At 38.9% G+C, this 17,508-nt stretch overlaps 1 protein-coding gene across 1 annotated transcript in view; it reads left to right on the plus strand.

Annotated features, from left to right (window-relative positions):
• The window catches only part of LOC143026450 (uncharacterized), an 18,305-nt gene extending 1,420 nt beyond the window's left edge, over positions 1 to 16,885 (plus strand). The window contains exons 1-3 of the mRNA XM_076186855.1: positions 1 to 1,420; positions 2,459 to 2,653; positions 12,780 to 16,885. The exon at positions 1 to 1,420 is cut by the window's left edge and continues 1,420 nt beyond it. Of these exons, the coding sequence (XP_076042970.1) occupies positions 1 to 1,420; positions 2,459 to 2,653; positions 12,780 to 13,880 (2,716 nt within the window). The 3' untranslated portion in view covers positions 13,881 to 16,885. The remainder of the gene's footprint in view (positions 1,421 to 2,458; positions 2,654 to 12,779) is intronic.
• Positions 16,886 to 17,508: the final 623 nt, after the last annotated feature.

Below are 17,508 nucleotides of genomic sequence, written 5' to 3' on the forward strand. Positions count from 1 at the left end.
GGACAGTGATTCAGATGCATCATTGATTTTAAAAAGAAAGAAAAAGAGAAAATCATTGAGGATATCTGATGGGGATGAAAGCTTTGAAACACAAGAACAATCAGAAGTAAATGAAATTTCAGGTAATGATCAAGTAGTTAAAGATGATAATATAGTAAAGACTGTAGTTGAAAAGGAAAAAGGTGATGAACATAGTAGGGAATCAGCTGTAGATAGTGTGAAGGAAGATATCGAAAACACACAGTGCGGAGAACTTCAGGCTAAAAAAAGGAAAAAGAAAAAGAAGAAAAATGTAGATAATGATATTACTTTGACTGAAAAAGGAGGTATAATAGAAGCCACAGAAAATGAGGAATCTAATTGCAAGATCAGTAATGAAGAGGTGACACCAAAAAAGAATAATGTAGTAACAACAGCTCTGACACCTGACGATGAAGCAGATGAGAACCAAGATGACATTGTAAGTAAGAAGAAGAAGAAGAAAAAGAAGAAAAGAAAAGGTGAACAAAATGGTGAGAATGTAAATTTAGTAGACAAGGAAGAGTCGGAAGCAGAAACGAAAGAAACTTCAGAAATTAAGAAGGATGGGGAAGCTTTAGACCAAAATGAGGATCAAAGAAAAAAGAAGAAAAAGAAAAAGAGTGTTACTTTCAACATCAGTGAAACAAGTGAAGAGAGCTCATCCAAGGATATTCAAACAAAAGTTAAAAAGAAAAAGAAAAAAACTTCAATACTAAAGACCTGTCAGGCTGAAGATGACAAAAGTGACATGTGTGAAGAAGAAAATGAAAAACCCATAGTACAAAAAGTTAATGAAAATCCTGAAGAAATAAAAGATGGCACAAATCGGAAAAGAAAGCTTTCAGAGGAATCTTTAGAAATTGAAGAACCACAGAAAAAGAAAAAGAAAAGAAAAAAGTTGACAAATCTTGAGGCAGATGCAGAAGAGTTGTTGCAAAATACAGGCAGTGATCCTTCACAAAATGAGGTAGATGATAGTGAAACTGTAGAACATGATAGTGCAAAGACTGAAGATCTGTCTGAAGACATCTATGGCCGACTCCGTGACAAGGAGGGAAATGTCGTCAATGATGAAGTGCCAGCACACCAGGGTGGGAGATATGTACCACCAGCATTGCGTAAACTCATGGCCCTGGATTCAACAGAGAAAAAGAAAGAGAGGCTTAATCGATTAAGGAGGCAGTTAAAAGGCCTCTTGAACAGAGTTGCTGAGAGCAATATGGGTGGTATTGCAAACCAGATTGAGAGCATGTATTCAAATAATAGCAGAAATGATTTGAATGAAACCCTAAGTGGCTTGTTCATGGAATCTTTGGTGACACCAGTCATGGCTCCAGAGCGTCTCATGCAGGAACATGCATTATTACTTGCTGTGCTGTCAGCAAATGCAGGCTCAGAGGTAAGGGTTTATGTTAATTTTTATTTTTATTTTACACTTGACTCTTGTCTCCAAAAGTTGTAGTGAAAATTTCAGTGGTTTTCAAAGCTATTATTGAGAAAGAAATAATTCCTACCAAAATGACATTCCCAACACAGGTTCATCAGTTCCCCTGAAGCTAATTGGAAATGATTAGTAGAAGTATCAATGCCATGATAGACAATTGGTTACCAATCCAGCTTATTCATAATCTAACCCAACCTAACCAAACTTGACTTAACCTTCTGCTCAAGAAATAAAACTTCTTTTTTTCAGGTGGTGTGTATCTTTCATGTAATTCCACCTGTCTGGGGACACACTCACAGTAGCACAGGCTCTCTAGGGAGGAATAGACAAACAAATGCTGACACTGCAGACAGTATTCAATATTCAGCTGAGGGGACAGATTCAAGATGAAATCAGGTCTTAGTCAATCAAGACCACATTTGGTACTGACTCTGAGTTGTAAAGAGGTTTGAACCTAAATAAAGACTATCATTGTGGTTCAGTTAGGCATAAAGAAAGTTCTTCATGGAGTTGAAATGCAGTCTATATTTGTTTGTCCCCCCAGAGCCAATTCCAAGTGGTTAGATCAGGTTTAGTTAGGGAATGAAATTCACAAAATCCAATCCAGAGAGATCAGACAAAGAAATGCTGTATTGGGTATGTTCAATATTGTGTTGGTTGAATTAATCAAAATTTTGATTTAGTACTGACCTGTAACACAGGATATCATCCAGTGTTGGTGTCTTCAAGTATTCAGTTTATTGTAGAATTAAGTTTATGTTATGATGTCATCAAATTTACTACCGTAAAACCACTAGTTATGATGGTTTGTCAATGTTTTCATGTATTTTTGGCAGCCATTTTGTAGTTGTGTTGGTATGATGTTGTGAGAGGTGTGATGTGTTCAGGGTGTGGGGTACAGAGGTCACTGATGAACAGGTTGAATGTGGCTGTTGATACTATAACAGCAGATAGTTAACTGATTGATTCTGATGGAACTTTTTTCTTTTTCAGGTTGGCATGCATCTCATGAATGACTTCGTATTGAAATGGAACGACCAAATGGAAGAGGGAACTGTTGAGGAGGAGTCCAAAGAGCTGGACAATCTTCTTATGTTTGTGTGCCACCTGTACAACTTCAAAGTCGTTAGTGCTCAGCTCATTTATGACATTCTTCAGAAACTTGCTGCCACTTTTGGGAATAAGGAGGTGAGTTGGTTATGTTTCCCTTTTCTCATAAAGCTCTTTGACAAAACTTGTATTTTCAGTTGTTGGGTATGTTGGATAAAGTAAACCCATCCTTTGATTTAATAAACAAAAGTGGGAGCCCATCAGTTTGATAAATATAAAAAATTCAACATATTTACTGTGATTTATTATCATACTTACCAAGGATTGGGAAGATAGGTTTTGATATGCCATGATAATATAGTTGGGGGGGAGGGGTGACTTGGAAATTTATTCGGAGTCACTGGATTTTGGTGGTTGCTTCTGAAGTAAATTAGATAGGGTCTGGTAATTCAAGGGCAATTGTATTCTCGTTTATTTTTAGCTAACCATGCCTCATAATAATCAAATGTGAAGTGTAAAGTTTCCATCCATCCATATATCAAAGGCTTTTTTCCCCCTTACCCGGGAGGTAGCCAAAGTCAAAAGGCATATACCCACTTCCATCCACCACCCTTCCCTCCCTGTCATCGTAGCTTCTTGTGGATGACAGGTCATCCCTGTATCCTGCCCACTGCCCTGGGTCAGAAACAACACAACAAGACATAACACATCCACAGCAAGGCTGCTTCACTTAATCAATGACCCCTCATGCAGAAAAATAGAAGCCCTTTGGGCTGCATCAAAATGTCATTGACACATAACCACTCCCTAACACCCCATCCACCACCTCCTTCTTTAGATCATAGTGTCATCTATACACAGCCATTCTCCATTCACCCCTTTCTCTTGCCTGCTCCCTTCCTTGCTTAATAGACATAACCCTCTTGCTCACACCAATTTCATACCATCCATCCATCTCATCCTCAGTTGCCCCTTCATATTCACTCCACCCACCTCTGCCTTCCACACCTCTTTTATTAATCTTTCTTCACTCAGTCTTTCCATATATCCAAACCATCCCAATACTTTCTCATCAACCATCCCATCTCCTTTTCCACTCCCCCTCTCCTCTTCACCTCTTCGTTTCTCACTCTGTCCAACCTTGTAACCCTTACCACCATACTTCACAGACATTTCATCTCAAATACATTTAAACTTTTCCACTCTGCCTCTCTTAAATTCCATGTCTCTGCCCCATATAGTGCTGTTGGCACAATCACCCCATCATATAATCTCCTTTTTGCATATCCATTCCCAAATGCCTATTTCTCATTACACTTTTTAATCCCCCAAGGCACTTTTGCGTCTCTCAGTGTATAATTTGCCTCCACCTCCACTCCTCCCTTTCCTGCCATATGTCACCCCAAGTATCTAAAGCAGGGGTTCCCAAAGTGGTCGATGAGACCATCCAAGGGGTCGAAAGGGGGTCAATGAAACAATCCAAGGGGTCAAAAGGGGGTCAATAGATTGCTAGGGGGTCAATGAAACAATCCAAGGGGTCGAAAGGGGGTCAGTAGATTACTAGGGGGTCAAAAGGGGTCAGTAAATTACTATGGGTCGAAAGGCAGTCTAAAATTAAATGGCCACCATAAAATGATCCTGTTGTCTTCCCATACTGAAAGAGTGAGAATAATCAACCAACCAATATCTAAACTTAAAGAAAACCCATGTCAGTTCCTCCCATTCTGTGCATGTAGGGAGAATCTCACATACACACAACCACATCATGAATGAACATCAAGATGACGAGCTTGTGTAATATTATTGGCTTGAATATTACTTATAGTAATATAGTAAAGAATATATATCACTCTTAAAGCTATTGCTAAATCATGAATATTTATTTTAAAACACTTATGTTTATGTATATGTGAAAGTGTCTGTATCATTATTGGAACGCCGTTGTCTTGATGAATGTTGCCATTTAACCCTTTTATAACGGATCAAAATGATGATAATAACACTATTGATAACTAAAATTATAATAATGATAAAAATAATAGAAATAATAATAATTATATTACATACATATACATACATATACCAAGGCTTTTTCCCCCTTACAAGGGAGGTAGCCAAAAAGGAAAAGGCATAAAATCATTCCCACCCATTCCATCCCTGAATACACTCCACACCCCTCCACCCTCCCTCCTATCTTAGCACCTCCTGGATGACGGGTCATCCCTGCACCTTGTCCACTGCCCTGGGTTAGAAGCAGGGTCACAAGACAGCACATCCACAGCAAGGCCACTTCATTAAATCAGCGACCCCCCCCCCCCCCTCCGTCCCCCTATACATAAAAGGAGAAGACGGTGAGAAATCCCTTCGGGCTGCGTCAAATTCTGCTCACACATACTACCTCACCCCTCATCCCCCCACCCATTCCCCTCATGCATCACAACATCATCCATATACAACCATTCTCCATTCACCCCTGTCTTCTGTCTTCTCCCGTCCTTCCTCAACAGACATTCCCTTCTTCCCCAAAGCCCCCTTCACCCCATCCATCCACCTCATCATAGGACGCCCCCTCATGTTCACTCCCTCCACATCTGCCTTCCATACCTCTTTTACTAGTCTTTCTTCACTCATTCTTTCCATGTGTCCAAACCATCCTAATATTCTTTCATCAACCCTATCTCCCAACTCCTTTTTCCTCAAGGGGATTGGTGCCACCTGCGTAGAGCCGGTGGCCAGGGGTAGTTGCTGCCGTTTGGCCCCCAACTCTTGGGGTTGGGGGGTGGTCCCACGACGTAGACGCTGCAGCTCCAGTACTTTATCAATACACTTGATCACAAAACAAACACCAGCAAATTGTACAAAACACTCAACAGCATTACACTATCCAACAGTAACACTACACGCTCTCACGCAGCAATAATCACAACAACAGATAATCTACCCTCAAACAGACAACAGGCAAACGCACTCATACGTCATTTTGCACAGACAAGCCATCTCACCTCTCACCCTGACGACCGATGCACCATTCGACGTAAGAAAGACTTTCCCACAGACTCAGACTATATACCCTTCATAGACAGTCAGACAAAACTCATAATACATAGTCTCAAGCACTCATCTGCCTGTGGCCCTGATAACATAAGCAACATCCACCTAAAACACATTGGACCACAAGGTATACATGCACTCACAAACATTGCAAACTACAGCTATTCACACAACACTATACCCGACATCTGGAAGCATGGTAAAATAATCACCATTCCAAAACCGAACAAAGACCCAACAATCCCAACATCGCACCGCCCAATCACACTTCTCTGCACCCCCTCTAAAGTCATTGAACGCCTAATACTTAAACTTGTCACACCACATATTCCCCTTGCTGACTCACAACACGGTTTTAGGCCACTACACTCCACAAACACTCTTCTGACAAACCTCACACAAAGAATTTTAGATGGCATCAATTCAGATAGGCCCCACCAAAGAACACTTCTTATAACATTAGACATTAGTAAAGCTTTTGATGCTATCCCCCGCCACAACCTAACAAATAAAATATATAACACAGACATGCACAATAACACCAAAAGATGGCTGGCCAATTATCTGGCAGGTAGGAATGCTTATGTGTCATATAATGGCCAATCATCGCACATCAGAAACATTAAGAACGGAGTACCACAGGGCTCAGTTCTATCCCCCACACTATTTAATCTATACATGCATGACTTACCCACGCCAGACACCTCAGAAATACAAATCTCTTCCTACGCAGACGACATAACAATCACATGCACTCATCGTAACACAGACAAAGCTGCAGAAATAATCCAGCCATACCTTGACACACTCAACACATGGTTCATCACAAACAGACTCAAAATAGCTCCAACCAAATCTACAGCAACACTTCTCACCAACTGGACAAAAGAACACAAATACATACCTCATCTCTACATCAACAACACTCTAATACCACACACAAACACACCGAAAATTCTTGGTGTAACATATGATACATCCATGTCTTTCAAACAACACATCACAAACATAAAAAACAAATGCACACTCAGACTTAACGCACTTAAATCAATCACTGGAACAACATTTGGACAAAACAAAGAAACTAATATAACAATATACAAACAATGCATACGCTCAGTGTTGAATTATGCGAGTCCTGCATGGGCTCCTAATCTCAGTGAGACACACCACAACACCCTTCAAATCATACAAAACAAAGCCCTAAAAACAATTACAGGCTGCACAAATACAACACCTACAGACCATTTACACCATGAAACAAAAGTCCTCAAAGTCAAGGACCACCTCGACATGAGAGGCACACAAACACTTGCCGCAGCCACCACAAACACATTACACCCGCTACACTACATAGCAGAACACCCACACACACCAAGAAACATTAAAACAACACCCAAAGACCTTTATCACGCACAGATACTCTCTTCTCTTCCTCCACAACCACCAAATACCAGCCTCCGGAAACATATTCATAATCATATCACTCACCTCTCCATTAACACACTGAAAGACAACACACTGCTGCATGCCAGACCCCCTGATATCCACCCTTCTGAATCCTCTCTCCCACGAAAGGACAGAGTCCACTTGGCCAGACTGCGGTGCGGTCACCACCCAGCACTTCTAAGCTACCAGAAGAGGCTGGATGACCGCGTTGTGAACAGCTGCCCAGGATGTAACACTTCACCCCATACCATACAACACATAATGGAAGACTGCATTATACACAATCATGCACGCAAACAACACAACATACGCTCTATAAAGGATTTGTGGGAAAACCCAGTTTCGGCTATGGCATTCCTTGGGGAGACGGGACTGCTCGGACAGACAGTCTAGGGAACGACAACAACAACAACTCCCTTTCCACCCCTGTTCTCCTCCTCACCTCCTCATTTCTCACTCTATCTAGCCTAGTAACCCCCATCATACTTCTCAGACACCTCATCTCAAACACATTCAAACTCCTTCTCTCTTCCTCTCATATGTTCCATGTTTCTGCCCCATACAGTGCTGTTGGCACAATCACTGCTTCATATAGTCTCCTCTTAGCATCCATTCCCAAATATCTATTCCTCATTACACTTTTTAATCCACCAAGGCATTTACTCACTTCTCTCAATCTACATTCTACCTCCACCTTCACTCCACCTTTTCCTGCCACATTTGCACCCAAGTATCTAAAACTATCCACTTCCTCCAGTCGCTCTCCCTTAATGCTCACTTCCAGTCTACTGCCACTTTCACCTCTTGTACATCTCATCACCTTACTTTTACCCACATTTATCTTTAGCTTTCTTCTATCACACACTCTCCCAAACTCTGTCACCAACTTCCTCAATCCCTCCTCCGATCCTGCCACAAGCACAGGATCTTTCAGTGATCTTATTCTTACAGTGAACTGTAAGAATAATGATATTAATAGTAATAATAATAAGGGTAATGATAATAATAATAATAATAATGATGATGATGATAACTGTAATAATAATAATAATATTACTAGCATTAATAACAATAACAACACCAATAATGATAATAAACTGACATAATTTGTGAATTAATAGTTTGGGGGTCCATAGAAAATCTTAAACTTTACTAGGGGGTCGATGAGCTGAAAAGTTTGGGAACCCCTGATCTAAAGCTATCCTTTCCTTTTGCAGGCGTTTGGGGATTCAAAAAAAGAAACTCAAGAGAATTTTTTACTGTTATGAAATGAAAGATTGCATGGAAAAGTATAGGAAAACCAAATATTTGTTAATTATTTGCCTTAGTTTAGGCGTGGTGATGTAGCGAAGTCTCACATTTTGTCATTTCAAGATAGTGGGTGGTGAACGGTGGTCATACATGGGTGAGCAACAGGGAATTTTTCTACCACTTTTTCACACTTCCTCACCACTGCTTCTTTGATTGTTCACTTTTTCGTATGAAGATTCTTTGTGTAAGTTATCTTACATCTTACGCTGTGAGAAATAGAGAGGTAAACTCCCACAAGAAGTCAAAGTATGAGAGGGTCTGGGTGGAGTTTTCCAACCAGAACCCTAAGGTTTGGATCTTTTAATGTGCATGGGTGTGATACAGATAAAATTTCACAATTTAAATTTTTGGTGGCTCCGCTTGCCATTGTTGATTCTATATGCTGGATGGCACTGAAATTATAATAATGATGATATCAGAAGCATTATAGTAAAACATCAATAATTTGAATTTCCTCAAATTTTTAAACATCTGAACAATTGTGATATGAGGCTAAAGCTTAACATACAGTGTTCCCTCACCGCTTCACGTTTCGCGGCTTCAATGCTTTCCAGGTTTTTCCAAAATATTTATAAAAAAAATCATCAAAAAATAATCAAATTTTCTTGAAACTTACCATGCTAACACATGAATGTTGTGCCTTTCTCATGTAATTTTTGATAAATGATTAAAATGATAGATAAGCTAGAGGGAATTTTATCGGATAAAAACACACTCAGTGCGGCACTGACATCACAAAGTCATGCATTTTATGACCTGTGTATATCTTAATATATTAAGATTTTAGGGAAAATGAAACTACATGCTATTTGTATGGTATTTGAGATTTTACATGCAAAAGAAGGTTAGTCTAGGTAAAGTATTTATATCTGAAAACATTTGTGACGACATCAATGACATCATATGGACTGACGGATGAAAAGGCGGACATACAGCGTTCAAATTCTCATGGAATATGGAAAATAATAATTTGATTATACTGTAAAAATATCAAGTCGATATATATATATATATATATTTTTTTTTTTTTTTTTTTCTATCGGTGCGTCTGATCCCCCTTAATTACTGTATAATCAATGTTAATTACTGTATTAGGTTTTATAATTAGCGATTTAAGTAAATACATGTACTTTTGTAATCTTTGTCTCAAATATGTAAAGTATAAATACTGTTTACATATTTTAAACATTCTGGTACCCACATACACATACACGAAAATTCCTAGGGACGGGGGAGGGCAATCCTACTTCTTGGTTTTTCACCTTTCGTGGGGGGTTCTGGTCCCCATTAACCGCGAAAAATGAGGGATCACTGTATTTAGATATCACTGGGACAAAATGTAGTAGCACATATGTGAAATGCACGAAAAACCCACAGTCGGAATTGAAAAGGAAGCTAAGAATAATGTTAAACTTCTATTAGCCAAAATATAAAAGTTTAACTTTCTTCTTAATTTCCTTTTTAATTTGACCAGGTTCTTCGTGCATATTTAAATATATTTTGAATTAATAAAAAAGTGAGGAGCATACATCAAGAGGTGTGTAGCTGAAGGCAAAGCTGCCTTCTCTGTTCTTTTGCTTGGACTCTTAGGGCAGCTAAAAGTCACTGCTGGGTATTGGAGAGAAATTCAGAACTCAAACCAGTGAATAAGGAGTAAGACTTACATGCTTCCATTAAGAAGAGATACTGATATTTAAAAAAAAAAAAATTATGATCATGTATTAGGTACCAGTGGTTGTGCAAGATGGACAGCATTGGCCTCCATTTTCGAAACTTGTCAACCCCTTCACCTTGATCAGGAGGTGCACCCCTAAGGGCCTGACACTTAGTCTCCAGAGAGGGCCCAAGAGTCTCTTTCTATCAACCTTAACTCTATTTCTAACACTTCTTCCTTAACTGATAATCAACAGCTGCTCCCCTGCTCCTGCTACTTTCAGCAGGTGACACAGAAACAGTCCTGCATCATCAAAGCAACACAGACAACAATCCAAAGTCTCTTCCTAGAGAGATCTGTGGTTGGGCCCAGGGACTGTTTTGAACCACATTGGTTATCATTATTATTTGGGATCATTTGATACAATTTCAAATTATTATAAGAACATAAGAATGAAGGAGACTGCAAGAGACCATAAGGCCTACACTAGGCAGCTCTGTATCCATCACCACCTGTCATCCCCATCCATAAAGTTGTCTAATCGTTTCTTAAAAAAACTGATAGTTTCAGTGCTTACTACATGGTTACTAAGTTTATTCCATTCGTTGACCACCCAGTTTGCATCACCCTTGTTAAAGCCTTTCATCCACTTGAACACCACTATTAGATCACCCCACTCTGCATCTTTCCAGAGAGTGTAAGTTAAGGTGCCTAAGCCTCTCTTCGTAAGGCAAATTTCTAAGTCCTTGTATAATTTTGGTCATTCTTCTCTGTACTAATTCTAGTGAATTGATGTCCATTCTGTAGGACGGAGACCAAAACTGTACCGCATAATCAAGGATGGGTCTAACTATTACTAGATAGAGTTTAATAATTACCTCTGCACTTCTGTTTGTTACCGTCCATGCAATAAAACCTAATGCTCTGTTAGCTTTATTCCTGGCACTAATGCACTGTTTCCAGGTTTTAGGGTCCGGACTCACTAGAACTCCCAAGTCTCTCTCGCACTCAGTTTTCTCTAAGAGCGTGTTATCTAAGCTGTACCTCAGGGTTGTGTAGCCCTACGTTTAACACGCTATACTTAGAGATATTGAAGTTCATTTGCCATTTCACCGACCATGTGAACAATTTGTTAAGATCATCCTGCAGAATCTCTGCGTCGTCTCCTAACCTGATTAGGCATCCTATTTTAATGTCGTCTGCAAACTTACTAACATCACTAACTATTGGTTGATGAATTACTAAATGGTATGAAATGCAGAGACCAGTGACAGTTGGCAAGAGGTAGTCTTGCAAAAAAGATACCAATAGAAAACAAAAATCATTTTGCTGCCCATAAAAGTGGCCAACATCCTCACCTCCACCTGTATGTACCATAAGTTAAGGTCCTGGTGGTGTGGCAGCATCTGCATCATGGGACCACCCCAAGAACCACCAACATGGAAGGAATTAGGGGCCAAACTGTCACAAGAAGCCCTTGCCACCCCTGCAGGTGGCACAGGTCCTTGAAGGAATCTAATACTTTATATGCAATTGTTATACATACGTACATGCATACATATACCAAGGGCTTTTTTCCCCTTACAAGGGAGGTAGCCAAAGTCAAAGGCATAAACCCACTCCCACCCATTTCATCCCCACATACTCCACTCCCATTCACGACCCCTCCCTCCCTCTTTTCTTGGCTCCTCCTGGATGGCAGGTCATTCCTGCATCTCACACACTGCCCTGGGTCAGAAGGAATGTAGCAGGACAGCAAGGCTGCTTCATTTAATTAGTGACCCCCCCTCTCCATCCCCTCATGCAGAGAAAGAGAAGATGGGGAGAAATTCCCTCGGGCTGCGTCAAAATATCATTGACACATATCTCCCTCACCCTACCCCCATCCCTCACCCACTTCCTTCCATTTATCACAGCATGGAACCATAAACATAAAGTAAACAAATAAATCCCAAACTACCAGAATTTGGAAGGACTTTCATAAGTTAAAAGGAAACTTGATTATTGATTTTCATATTTAGTAAATCACTGATTTGTATGCTTGTACCAAAGATCCTTTCAGTAATTAATTTATGGCTGTTGTTGTTGTCATTCCCTTGGCTGTTTGGCTAAACAGTCCCATATCCCCAGCCATGGTTTTCCTCAGGGAAACGGTACTGCTCAGCCAGTCTAAAGTACAACAATGACAACCGTAATTTAATTACTAAAAGGATCTTTGGAGCCAAGGTAAGAGGGAGGGAGGGGCGGTAAATAGGAATGGAGTGTGTGGTGATGAAAGGGGTGGGAGTGGATTTATTCCTTTGACTATCTCCCTTGTAAGGGGAAAAAAGCCCTTGGTATATGTATGTATGTATGCATTATTATTTATTTATTTTTATTTACTTTTTTTATTCTTATACAGTATATGTGTGTGTGTGTATATATATATATATATATATATATATATATATATTGGGGGAGGAACCAAGAAAAGAGGTAGTGATGGGTGGTAAATGGGAGTGGAGTGAGTTGGAATGAAATGGGTGGGAGTGGAATTATGTATTTTGACTTTGGGTACCTCTCTTGTAAGGGGGAAAAAGCCGTTGGTATGTGTAATTACTTTATTTAGGTTTGTAATGTCTTGAATTTTATTTGATTTGGCCACCCCCATTCACAAGAGGAAAAGGGCATTTTGTTGTATGTATATATTTAGGTTTATAATGAAGATTAGGTCATGTATGGAAGGACTAGGACTATGTATTAGGTATAACATTAAAATACATGATGAAATTACTCATAACAATTATTGTTCCCTTTCAGGTGGAGCTCATTCTGTTAGTACTGCGCAGCGTAGGTTTCACCCTCCGGAAAGATGACCCAATTGCCCTGAAACTACTTATCACAAAAATCCAGAAACAGGCTGCCCAGGTCACTAAAGAAAATCAGGAGGAATCTTTTTCAAGAGTTAAATTTATGCTTGAGGTGGTCCAAGCCATCAAGAACAACAACATGGCCAAAGTACCAAACTATGATCCAAGTCATGTTGAGCACTTGAAGAAGGTTCTCAGAGGACTCGTTCACAAAGGGAAACAAATAGTAGAGTTGAAAATCAGTCTCGATGATTTGTTGAAATCTCGGGAAAGAGGGAAATGGTGGATTGTGGGTTCTGCTTGGGCTGGTGAAATGGACACAGATTCGAAGAAGTTGGCTGATGTGACTCCTTTGCAAGATGCCAAGGCTGAAACAGAATACAGTGAAAAGTTCATTAAAAGAGCAGCAAAGCTACGGATGTCCAGACCTCCAAGGGTGAACATTTTATACATCATGACAGAGGGGTCTCATGATTTCCTGGATGCCTTTGAAAAACTTTTGCAGTTGAGTCTTCCTCCAAGCCAAGAGCAAGAAATATTTAATGTTATGATGATTTGTTGTCTTAAAGGGAAAATTTACAATCCATTCTATTCATACCTTGCAGAAAAGATGTGCCAGTATGACAAAAAGTACAAAAGATACACTCAGTTTGCTCTTTGGGATAAATTCCAAGCTATATCAGAATTAAAAGAGCAACAGGTTACTAATCTAGCTAAATTCCTTAGTCATCTTGTTGCTGATAATGCTCTAAACTTATCTGTGCTTAAGAAGATTTCTTTTATGGATGCAGATGTCAAATGTATAAGTTTTCTTCGGCAGTTTCTTTTGTTGGTTTTGCTTCATCCCACAGGAACTGACACTGTTGAGAAAGTTTTTTCACAACTGACTCTGTCCCCAAAACTGAAGGCTCTTCGATTAAGCTTGAGGGTGTTCATTTTAAAGTTTCTCAAGTCAAAGAATGCCAGTGAGGGTAAAGACCATCAGCTTCTTAGTAAACATATCAACTTAGCCATTGATCTTATATCCTCTGGAATTGGTGCTCAGTTATAACTTGGTTTGAGATGTGCAGGGCGTTCCAAAAAAATATACTCACTCTTTCAAATGTTTCATAATTATGTCAAAACTGACTGTCTTTGTTAACGTTTATCTGGAAAAAGATGGTCCTGCAAACATGCAGGGGAGACTAGAGTAGAGAGAAAAAATTAAACTTTTCTCTAATTTCAAAGTGGCGACTGCCATTTTCCAAACATGATAACACAAACCAATGGCTTCAGCAACATTATGAAATATTTTAAAAAGTGGGTACAATTTTTGGAACATCTTGTATAAGGCTTTGATGGTGATAAAAGATCTACAGGTTTATTTTTATCTTAATTTGAATAAAGGTGAACGATGAGTAAAAGAAGCAAGTAAATGTGTGTGTAGTGTGTACCTGCAGTTTGTGGTCCTGTGAGATGGACACTGGAGACGATCATTCCTCTGCCACCCGACTTCAAAACTTGTAACAACCTCCCCTCTATCTGGACCAACTCCAGAACAGGCCCAGGGTCTTTGTCAGCTTTGACCATACTTCCTTCACCTTTTCACATAAGGAGAGCTGACAAATGAATGTTCCCTGCCTCTTGCTACTGTTAACTGATAACATAGAAACAGTCGCACACTGGTACAACACAAACAATATCTGTTACCAGAGAAATCAATGGGAGAGCCTGAGAATTGTTGCTAGCCTTATAAGGCTGCTAGTTTCCAGTTAGTGAAATTCAATTCGCCAATGATTGTGTGAAACGTATTATTGTGGAGCATTTTGCAGTGACCCATGCTGATAACCCCTGGACAACAATATATCTTCCCTGGGTGATTTGTAGATCTGCCAGGCTGTTTCCAGTTACCAGAAGGCTGTGGTCTTCTGCAAGAGATACCAAAGGCAATGGATTTATTAATGATTAAAATTGATGTGAGGAATAAGTACATGGTGATAAATTTAAAGATAATATTGTATAAAGGAGTGATTGTAGCCATGGTACTGTAAGCAGGATGGAATATATGGGAGGGGGAGTGAAAATAAGTGTTTCTAAGGTGAAGTGGTTGAAATGTATGTGTTACAGAAATGTAGGTATACTAAAAGGCCTTTGGTAGTGAGATATGCCAGAATTTGAATGACTTGTACAAATTGGTATATGTATGTACAAATGTGGGCATCATAATGTTTATATAAAAGTGAAAATCACCATTGGCTTTATTTTTTGTCCATCATTATGGTTAATCCTGACCCAGGGCACTGTGTGGGATACAGGGATGACCTGTCATCCATGAGGAGCTAAGATGAGAGGGAGGAAAGGGTGGTGGATGGGAGTGAGTACGTGCCTATTGACTTGGCTACCTCCCTTGTAAGGGGAAAAAAAGCCATTGGTATATAGATATTTAATTTGAAATTTGTGGACAAAAGCCCCATTACTGTTTATTCTGTGTCTTCTGGGGTAATATTTTTGATCTCATGAAAATGAAAAGTACATACTGGTAGTTCTATGTAAGAACCCTTAATTGTATCCACCCATTTTTGGAAGCCCCAATTCACAATCCATACAGCAAATGATGCAGGGCCAATAGTTTCCCATGTGAAAACAAAGTGAACCCTGACTTGAATTACTTGGGATTCCTGGCTCACAATACCACCAGGGGACTATATATTGCAGCAAAATGCCCCTTGGAAAGACATTTATTTTACTTTATGCAGAAAACCACACCAAATGTGCCCACAAGGAAATGGATTCCTAATTCTGAAACGAATTAAAAACCCAATATGATAGAGTCCTCTCTCTCTTAATGCTTGCTGGTGCCACAGTGCAAGCAAAACTACATCCAATATTCAAGAACTGTAAGGGCACTTGGAAAAAAAAATGAGAAGAACTGCTCAAAAAGTAATATGAATATGCCAGCATTTTGGTATACTATTAATACCTACAGATGAATATGACTGGATTTTGGTTATTGGAGTTGAGCTTTTGATGAAGTTCTAGTCTATCTATTCACTACAAATTTGTCTCTAAATTTGATTTCTCCACTACTATAAAAAATATTTACTCCTTCTCTAGACCTAGTATTTGATGTACATGTTTAATACAGTACATTTACCATCTTCAATAGCTTCTGTAATTTTCACGCTTCTCCTCATCTTTGGTCTGTTTTATTGAGAAACTTGTTCAGATCAACACTGTATTTCATCCTTTTCATTTTAATCTACCTAGTGTTTTTTCTCGACTTATTTGATACTTTGAAATGTTTTGCTGTTTTTGTACTCCTTGCTTTCTCTGTTGATTCTTTGTACATTATAATTAAGCAAATACAAACTAAATAGGTAAAGATGCCCAAATTGACAAATATTTCTATACAGTCTATAACTTTAAGAAGACTTAAGTTCAGGAAAGAAAGCACATGCAGTGTATAACTTGTTACTACAAGTACATGTTTATTAAATTAAGTGTATTTATTAATTTTCATTTATGAATGGCAGACACTTTTGATAAATATCTTCTTCTTCTTCTTTTAATATTGTGATTAGTAGTAGTAATAATATTGGTGGTAGTAGTATCATAAATTGTTATTTGTTCGTGTACACTTTTTATTTCGTCTGTTCAGTGTACTTCAGCCTTCCAAGGGCTCTGCGATTAACTTCTAGGGTATACTAGGGAAATTACCACAACCAGAGAAGAGTAGGTGATAGATTTCTCTAATGATAGTATGCAGGTGTAAGAAAAATGGGAGGAAGTAGAAATAGTAGACGAAAGGTTCGACATCATTTCTTCCTTTTTTAAAGTCATCCACTTAACCTTGCCATTTTCTATTTTTCTTGACTTTTCAAAGAAAAATTAACCCTTACAGCTGTATGTAATACAAGTATTTTAGTGTCAACGAATATATGATACAGTTTTGAATATTATATTTTCGTACTCAAATGTAGTAAACTAGTATGTATAATATCATCAGTTGTCAAGAAGAGATATGGACACCGTAGTTGACGCAATAAAGTTATTCCGATGTTACGCATGTGTCCAAATCACATGTTGATAACAAATCTCCTTAATTAAAGAAAACTTTTATTTGCCTTAATGTGAATTTATCTCCGCACGTCAGGAAATAGTAATAGTCAAAGCTACCAAAGAGGTGAAATTTCTCTAGGTTTACTATATCATTTGAGCCCCTGGGCAAAGTTCTCAGTGGGAGTGATTAATTCTTCACTTCCGAATTTCGAAAAAAAAAACTCTCCCCTACACCTTCCCCCATCACCACTTCCCATCTCCATCATTCCTTACTACCCATTATAGCTATTGGCTTGCGAAATAATTAAACATATTTTAAAAATGTTAATAATGTCCCTATAGTAGAAAGGATAAGGAAAACATTTCATATTCTCTTGATTCTAACGCAAAATTCGTATATTGCGGTAAAATATTCAGGGCTCCTTTGACCCTTTTTTATTATAATTATTTTGTCAGCATTGTGGGCGGCATGTCCAGACTAGAACTGCCGCCCCCCTAAATGTACTGCCCCATGACATATGCATCCCCCCCGCCCCCCATGTGAGAGTCCTGACTAGCTATCATTACGAAATGCGAATTTAGCGATAACACTGTATAGATGGTTGATCTGGCAGACGTCGCAATAATAGTAATAATAATAA

The sequence above is a fragment of the Oratosquilla oratoria genome, chromosome 6 (assembly GCF_046742065.1).
Source record: "Oratosquilla oratoria isolate Oo_2021 chromosome 6, ASM4674206v1, whole genome shotgun sequence".
Lineage (NCBI taxonomy): Eukaryota > Metazoa > Arthropoda > Malacostraca > Stomatopoda > Squillidae > Oratosquilla > Oratosquilla oratoria.